The 9,347-nt window shown below is 35.2% G+C and overlaps 1 protein-coding gene across 1 annotated transcript; it reads left to right on the plus strand.

Annotated features, from left to right (window-relative positions):
• Positions 1 to 219: 219 nt before the first annotated feature.
• On the plus strand, positions 220 to 7,101 carry LOC116138351 (OVARIAN TUMOR DOMAIN-containing deubiquitinating enzyme 7). The gene is made up of 8 exons (XM_031424065.1): positions 220 to 267; positions 1,189 to 1,301; positions 1,525 to 1,600; positions 2,503 to 2,652; positions 3,473 to 3,534; positions 4,156 to 4,225; positions 6,652 to 6,722; positions 6,918 to 7,101. Exons 1-8 carry the CDS (start codon positions 220 to 222, stop codon positions 7,099 to 7,101), a joined length of 774 nt encoding a protein of 257 aa, XP_031279925.1.
• Positions 7,102 to 9,347: the final 2,246 nt, after the last annotated feature.

Below are 9,347 nucleotides of genomic sequence, written 5' to 3' on the forward strand. Positions count from 1 at the left end.
ACCGCTTACGTCCAGACCCGAGGCGAGAGGAAGACAGACAAGGAGGAAGGGATATACCGTAAATGGAAAGAAAAATTAAAAAAGATGTTGGGACGATGAAGCGTATTGTCTACACTTTTTACAGTAGAGAGTTGAGTTGAGTCCGAGTTGCCGCATTTATTCCGGCTTGTGGTCGTCTCGCTTTCCCTCTCTATCCCAAGCATTCCTATATTTCAAACGATGGTAAAACCCAAACAACAAAAGTCCAAACTCAAGAAACCGACCCACGTAATTTCGCTTCTATTCTACCCTTATATTTTTACCTTTTATCTTCTCCATTTCTTGTATATTTTTTTTTTTCTATGAATTATGCTACAAATTTCTTAGCTCTATACCGCTTACTATATCTAGATATTTTAATTTATGAATTATAAATAAATTGTGTATAATCTCGTTTCTGTTGAAAAATGTATTGTATGTAAAAAAAAAAACCTTAATTTTATGTTTGTGCTGTTTTTTGTTTAGAATGAAATACTGGGCAAAACATATGTGCTTTAAATGTCGACTGCTTCTGTTTATATATTAAGTCTTCTATAATGCATATGCGTGTGAGGAAGATTTGTGCTTCAAATGGCCTACATGCTTTGACTTTGTTACTTGTTCATGATGCAATTAGAGGATAGTTACATAATGTTACTTTTAAGAATTTTCTTTAAAATACATACCAATGACATGAGCGATTGAGCAGAGAGTTTTGGTGTAATTGAGAGGGGTAGGTGATTTTAAATGTACTGAGCCGCTGTTTTCAAGGATGTTGGAATGCTATGATTGTGGATTGATGTTGTTAGGCGATGAAATGTAATGTGAGATTCACTTTTTGATATTGACACATTTGGCTATCAACAATGTTAAGGGTACATTTGTTTGGAGGCTTTGAAATGATGGCAAGGTTAAACACAATAATTATTTGGGAAAAATTAGTTTTTTGAGCAAGAAAATATCTGAAAAGACATTAAACTTTCCGAGAAATAGTGGAAGGTTTATTAATGAGCCATAGATTTTACCCTTCATTTGACTAATGATGAATCAGTTTTAGTTTATTCTACATAAAAACGGGTAGCTCAGTGTTTTGGATGATTTTCTTTTACTATGTATATTTTTATTTTTGCTAAGTTGTTTAATTCCAGCTGTGCTGATTATCTGTTTCAGAAGGTTATGAAAACAAAGGGAAAGCAGGCTGATATTTCTCAGTTTCGTGCACAGCTTGACACATTGGGCCTAAAAATCATCCAAGTCACAGCTGATGGTAATTGTTTCTTCAGGTCTGTTATAGGAAGATCTCATTTGACATTACTCATTATAGAAACTTTTTTTTTTTTTTTTTTTAAATTTTCACAGTATCATTTAAGGGATTTGAATGAAATACTATTTTGACAAAATATAAAATAATTAACTGATAAACAAAAAAATGAAAGAAAGAAAGAAAAAAAGTGTGCTGTCCATTTATCTGAATGTACTTTAAGTTGTTCTCTTGTTGGCTTGCAGGGCACTCGCAGATCAGTTGGAAGGCAATGAGGAAGAACACGAGAAATATCGCAGTTTGGTTGTACAATATATAGTGGTAAGTGGCTGCCAAGGTAGAAAATGTTAATTATATGAGTTGCTGTCATTTTTTAGAAGAATTCTCACAACTTTTTTAGTTGTTGTTGCTTGTTTGAAAATTATTTTTTTTTGTTATCCTTCAGTTGCATTTGATGCCAGAACTTAGGTTTTATTGCTGAAGTATATGGTGAATTCAGTTATTATTATCAATATTGATGAGAAATGATTAATAATAAAATGGCTGGAATGAAATGAAAAGACTACTAAACTGGAAATTCAACTGGCTCGACATGGTGCCCAGTACAGGCTTGATTCTGAATTGCAATAAGCTTTGTAATTCTCACCAATGTATGAGTTTCTGGAAACAAGTGCAGAAACTACTAGTCAAGTAGACATAGGTTTGCATGATTTATGCTCAGAAAAAGATGTGCACAACCTATACGATTCTAGTAGTCATAGCTAGCATTGTTTATGCTCAGAAAAAGATGTGCACAACCTATACGATTCTAGTAGTCATAGCTAGCATTGTTTATGCTCAGAAAAAGATTTGCACAACCTATACGGTTCTAGTAGTCATAGGTATGCACAGTTTAAGATACAGTCTGTTGTCTTGAAAATCTGGGGTTGCAGTCAGGTATCTAATAAATATATTCAACTTCCCAATTGTGCTCTGAAAATTATGTTTCTATTTATTTTATCTTATTTTATTTTAACTAGAAAACACTTCAAAGTGTTTCCTATGTGCTGCATGTCAATATGAAATCTCTTTTTTTTTCTTAGATGATACTTACAGCTCCCTTCATTGATGTTTATGATAATCTGTTTGCTTTTCAAGAAGCAACTGGTTGGATGATTACTCTTGTTCTCATTTTTGAAAAATCATCTCCTTTATGAATCTTATATTGGAGCTTCAATCAATAGAAGAATCGTGAAACATTCGAGCCCTTTATTGAGGATGATGTCCCATTTGATGAGTATTGTCTATCCATGGAAGAAGATGGCACGTGGGCTGGACATATGGAATTACAGGCAGCCTCTCTTGTTACACGTTGTAATATATGCATTCACCGGGTGCGACCCTTTTTCTCTTTGATGTACTTCTGTATTTTATTATTCATCCAGATTGCTATCAAATTATCATAGCATATCTTTTTCCCTTTCTTTTGAGACTTTTAGTTCCCATGTGGCTTTGAGCTATTTGTGAGTGTTAAAGTTGAGTTTTTTTTTTTTAATTAATTAATTTATATTTACTTAGAAATCCCTTGATCTTTCTTAAATGTTTTAAGTTCTAAACTTGGGGCTACCTTGTTACTCAGGAAACTAATTGGGTATGATATCCCAAGAAGGTGGCCCCAAGGGGATTTGAAACCTTGACCTTTTAGTTGAAACTATGGGCTCTTACCACGAAACGCTAGTTGAGTTTGTTTGATCTTGCTTGGTTGTAGAGTAAACCATTAGTCTTTTCATCGGTGATTTCAACTGGTATTAGAGCGAAGGGTGTGTGTATTTGTGCTTCTCTCATATTGCCACTCTTCATGACGATGTCAAGTTCTCAGGAGGTGAGATTGTAAGCACTTGTACTGGATTGGTGTGGCCCACCCAGGTTTTACATCACTAATGCAAAACTTCAGCTACTAATTGATATTCCCCTCTGCCCCTTTCTAGTGTAAGCCACATTTTAAAACCTTGCAAACTATTTAGAAGACCCAAAATAAACAATATTTGCATTGGATGGGCATGGTTTTCATTTTAAGATGTAAACTCTCCTTCGCTCTTTACTTGATACAGATGATACTCTCTCACTGGTGTATATGCACTACTATGCATTGCATGCATTTACTGTTTATTCTGAGTAAGATGGAGATTTAAGTGTTGATTATGATCTATACAGCACATGTCACCTCGTTGGTACATTCGGAATTTTGATTCTGATGAAGCTCGTATGGTTCATTTGTGAGTATTCTAAAACTTTTTATCATGCTTGTGTTGTTCATTTGTGCTGCATTTATTCTAAATACGAAAGAGGATTTGTTTACCTTTGGCCCTCGCAATTTTTTTTTCTTACCTTAAACTTTAGCTATGTTATGGAGTATTTTAGGTGGGACACTAGTGTGTCAGACTTGACGGTTGACATTCCTCTGCCATCTTAATATTATAATTTTTTATCTGATGTCTGTTAATTTTTGTGAGAGATGAGGACATTTTATGTGAAGTTTCTCTTGTACTATAGCCAAATCCTAAAAATGGAAGCCTACTTTTGTAGCTTATATATGTTATTTGATTGTTATTCAACAAATCTTTGGATGGAGAGGTTGTTTATTTACATCTTTCAACTACTTGTAGGCTATATTCTGTTTGTTGTTTAAGCCTCAATAATTTTAACAGTCTACTTTCTTCTGTTTTCTTGATTGGTTTAGTCTCTCTCTCTCTCTCTCTCTCTCTCTCTCTTTTGAAAAAGTGTTGAGATTTTTGTGCATTATCTTTCAATTTATTCACAGTTGTCTTTTCTCTTTATGGTAGTTGTGATTCGTAATTTTGGCACAAGCTGTTCTCATTGTTATTTTTTACCTCTAGATCTTATCATGATGGAGAACATTACAATAGTGTGCGATTGAAGNGAAATTTTTTTTATTTTTTACTTTTGGTATCCAAGGGTGCCCCGTTTAACTTGCGCGCACATCAATTAAGCTCTCGGGCCTTGAAGTTAAGGGTTGGGTACATCTCCTGCAGCCACTTTTATTAGTAGTTATAGAGGTTCGAACTCAGGACCTCTTGGGTAATACACTCAAGAGTCCTAAGCAAACCGCCAAACTACCTAGAGGTAGTTATGGCTTGGAATTTGAGATGGAAGAATTCTTTAAAATTAGAGGCATTGTGCATAAAAAGAGTCGCGTTAACACACCTAAACCAAAATGTAGTTCTGGAAATAAAACATGGACATTTACTTCATGTAGTTCACATCTTGTGTTTTCAATCAGGACTTACCTAACAAATTTGACGACAACTTAAAAAAATTAAGAATACTTAAAAAAATTATTTAAAACGCCTTAAAAAAAAAAAAAAAATAGAAGCTAGAATCTAAAAAACATTGGCCAAATTCAAACTTTTAATTTTTAATTTTTTGTTTTCTTCATATTTGTGTTAATTGTTTAACTTGTTAAAATTTTTTTTTTCTTTTAAGTTTTCAATCATATTATTTTTTATTTTTCAGATATTTCTTGTACTTTCTATTATTCCAGATTCGACCTGAACGAGCATGACCTGGGCTCGATCTGAGCACATAACCAGCACGACCTGGGCTTGACCTAGGCTCGACCTGAGCACATAACGAGTACGACCTGGGCACATAACGAGCACGACCTGTACTCGAATTGAGCACATAACGAGCACAACTTGAGCTCGACCAGAGCATATAACGAACACAATCTGAGAGGTCAAAACGAGCTTAATGAGCAAAACGACGTCCATCTGAGAGATCAAAACAACTGCAAATGAATTATTTATGATATTGTGGATGAATGAAAATTTTATTATTTAAGGATTAAATTGATATATATTGGTGACTAAATGGAAGTGTCTAAATGATAGAAATATGAATATAGGGACACTATAGAGAGGGTTTTTTTTTTTTTTTTTTTTTTTTTAATGTAAAATATTTAATATCATTTTACATATAATGTGAACCTCTAAGGTTTCTTATAATATTATAAATTCTAGAAAACCACAAAGGTATCGCACGGGCAATATCTCAGTAGTCTATGTCTTTAGATCATGTGATATTATTATTTTTAATCACTTTCAGTCTTTTACAATTAATTTGATCAGTAATTTTTATTTTAAATCTTATGTGACATGCATGCATGCATTAGCCTTTGATCGATATGTTGATGTGTACTAGTTTGGTATCAAATTTTTTCTCCAATTGCTGTGTGCATGTGTGTGCACCTACCTCTTCAATGGCATGGAGTGATGGTTTACTGAAAATTTCTCTCAAACTTTCAAGCATTCAAAAGAGTAAATATTAAAGGATAGAGCCATTAACCCACAAATGATCCTTAAAATAACATTATATTAATATATAATAATAATATATATATATATATAATGCAGGCGTAGCTCTGAAGGCCGCCAGTCTTATAACCAGGTACCTGAAATACTTTTTAATGGAAGCTTTAAGGTAGTTGATAGTGGGCTGTATCTTTGGTGACATGCTAAGTGGGCGGCCTATGTTTCATTCTAATAAAAGGGGTGTTCAAAGCTTTTTAAGAAGTGATCAGGAGAAGAGTTCGAGAACACTGATTTTTCCAGTTTTGTGTATTTGTAGTGTATATGGCATGAGTTTTCTGCCCCAAAAAAACCGCAACAGAATGGAGTCGTGGAGAGAAAGAATAGAGTTCTCAAGAATGACAAGAGTCATGTTAAATGACAAAAAATTACCAACAAATTGTGGGTTGAGGCAATCAACACTACATGTCACATTGCAAACATAGTTTTTTCTAAGGAAGGTGCCTCTCAAACTCCTATGAACGTGGAAAGGTAAGAAACTTGATCCGTCCTACTTTCATGTTTTAGGTGCAAGTGCTATGTGTTGAATGATAGAGATCACCTAGGAAAATTTGACTCTAGAGTGGCAAAGATGTTTTTTTTGGATATTATGCAAATAGTAGGGCTTATATGGGTTTTCAATATGAAAACTCAACATATAATTGAATCATTTAATGTTGTTGATTCTGAAGATTTTTCGCAATTTTCCCATAAAGAAGATATTGATGAAATCTTGACTCTCAATGGTACCACTTCAAATTCTCATAAAGATGTGACCACATCAAAATCCGAAGTTTGCACATCTGCAGCTCAAAAAGGATATCTCTTAGAGAGACAAGGATCGAATTAATTGTTGATCTCTCGGATGAAATAACTAAACAAAAGACACTCAAATTTAGAGAACCACCCTCTTGGATTAAAAAGGCTCATCTACCATCAACAGTGATTGGAAATCCAGAAGAGGTAATGGTCACTAGACGTAAAAAATTGAGTGAATTAATAACCTGTGTTATGTTTCCCTTTCAGAGCCCAAAAAATGCAAAGGAGACCCTTGAAGACGACTGTTGGATTGCAGACTATGCACGGAAGTTAGAACAGTTTGAGAGAATGATATGTGGAAACTAGTTCCAAGTCCTGAAGGGATTAATTTCATTGGAACAAAATGGTTTTCAAGAACAAATCCAATGAGCTTGGGACCATTGTGCAAAACAAAGCGAGACTTGTTGCCTCGCACAAGGGTATACCCAAGTTGAAGGAGTTGATTTCGATGATACCTTTGCACTTGTTGGCAGACTTGAATCTATAAGATTAATGCTTGGAGTGGCCTATTGTATGAAGCTGAAACTTTACCAAATGGACGTGAAGAGTGCCTTTTTAAATGGAATGCTGATGGAAGAAGTTTACGTTGAGCAACCAGTAGGAGTTCAGGATCCTCACAAGCCTGATCACATGTTCAAACTTAAGAAAGCTCTTTAACGGTTGAAGCAAGCACCAAGAGCATGGTATGACAGGCTGGCCTCTCCTTCTTGATCATAACTTGATTAGAGGTAATGCTGACAAAACCTTGTTCATAAAGCAGGAAAGAGGTGAATTTTTGTGTTCTCAAATTTATGTAGAAGGTATTCTTTTTGGTTCTACTTCTCCATACTCAACTTGAAAAATTTATTACTTTAATAAAGATGAATTTGAGAGTATGTTGGGAAACTTAGCATGTTCCTTGGTCTTCAAACAAATAAATTGATTGTGGCATGTTTGTCTCCCAGTCTACTTACGCCAAAAACATGCTTAAAAGATTCAATCTTGAATCTGCCAAGATGATACACACAATGAGCTCCACTCTTAATTTCCAATGATGAAAAAGGTAAAAAGGTTGATAATAAGTTGTTTAGAAGCATGATAGGGAGTTTGTTGTATTTGACACAAGAGGCCTAATTTGTGCTTTAGTGTAGTGTGTGTGCTAGGTTTCAATCTCATCTTACTGAGCTTCATCTTAAAGCTGTTAAGAGAATCATGAAATATGTTACTGGAACATCAGATTTTGGACTTTGGTTTTCTTATGATTCTAATCCTACTCTGTGGGTTTTAGTGATGCTGATTGGGCAGGGTACTTGGATGATAGAAAAAGCACATCTGGAGGATGTTTCTTTCTCGGCAAAACTTGATCACGTGGTATAGTAGGAAACAAAACTCAATTTCACTCTCCGCAACATAAGCTGAATATATTGATGCAGGGAGTTGTTGCACACAGTTCTTTATTTGCTTGACTTTGTCACATGTGAAAGAGCTACCTTGCTTGTAGTGTGAAAGTCATAATTGAGTAATCTTTTAAGATGTAGAGACCCCTATGTTCTTGGAAGACCTACCATTTAGAGGGCTATCTCTTGCAAGTGTGAAAGCTACACTTGGTTTCTTCTGAGGAGATTTATGCCCATTACTTATCTATTACAAAGAAAAAGAAGTCAAATTTAATAAGGGGAATATGGGGGGGGGGGGGGGGGGGGGGGGGGGGGGGGTGTGTGGGCGGGGCAGGGGGGCAGCATGGGTGAAGGGGGAGTTGAATGAATTTTTTACCAATAAGTCATGCTCCCCTTTGACGACACTGCACACTGCAACACACCGGGCTTGACCTGGGTCGACCTAAGCAAATAACGAGCACATATGACGAATGAGCACATAACGGCACAACCTGAGCTCGACCAGAGCATATAACGAGCACGATTGAGAGGTAAAAACGAGCTTAATGAGCAAAATGACGTCATATGAGAGGTCAAAACAACCTCGACCTAAGGGGTCAAAACGACCTCAATGAGCCAAAACGACCCCAATCTTAGAGGTCAAACGAACTCGACCTGAAAGGTCATAACGAGCTCGACTGAGAGATCATTCATAGGTTGACCTTTGAGGAATAACAACTAATAAAACCTTTTGAATTAATTCATTAACAAGTTGTGGGGAGCATCTCTTGTTGATTCAGTTTACTGGTGTGAGATACTTCGTATTATTCATTGATTATTTCTAATGCGGTTTATTATATTTTTCTCAAAATCAAACAACCATTTAAACAAAATTTGACTCAAAAATTAAAGCCCCCCAAAGTGATTGAGGAGGTGAATATAGATCTCTCCACACAAGGTTTTTCTAGAGTATCGCTCTAACAAATAAGAGATATATGCCTTGATAAATCTATAAACATAAGTATATCTATATTTTCAATGACGTAACATTTCCTTTCAAGAATTCAATCTATCTTTTTTTCTACAGCTGAATGCCATCTCTATCTTGCTTCTATTCCGACCTACTCGCGACACTTTTCCTATGTCTCACTTAATTTTCCACACACAAATCTCTACCCCCATAGTCCATCACACCCCACGTTACAGTAACTATTATGTATGCAGCACTAAAGGTCACTAGCATCAACTAGAGCTTTAAAACCTTAGAGGAAACAAAGAAACCAGAACACCGAAACCATCTCTGAAAAATATTTCCAGGTCATGTCTTCTCGAATAATAAAAATTCATGAATATCACTATGATATTGTGGATGATTACACTAGATGCACTTTGGTATTCTTATGAAGTGTAAAAGAGAAATCCTTACTCTCACAGTCTTTTTATTCTTTTGTTGAAACTCAATTCATAAGAAAATTAAAGTTATAAATATTGATAATGATTTGAAATTTTTTTTATTTTACTTTTGGTATCCAAGGGTGCCCCGTTTAC

This window comes from Pistacia vera, unplaced genomic scaffold (genome assembly GCF_008641045.1).
Source record: "Pistacia vera cultivar Batoury unplaced genomic scaffold, PisVer_v2 Contig340, whole genome shotgun sequence".
Taxonomy (NCBI): Eukaryota; Viridiplantae; Streptophyta; class Magnoliopsida; order Sapindales; family Anacardiaceae; genus Pistacia; species Pistacia vera.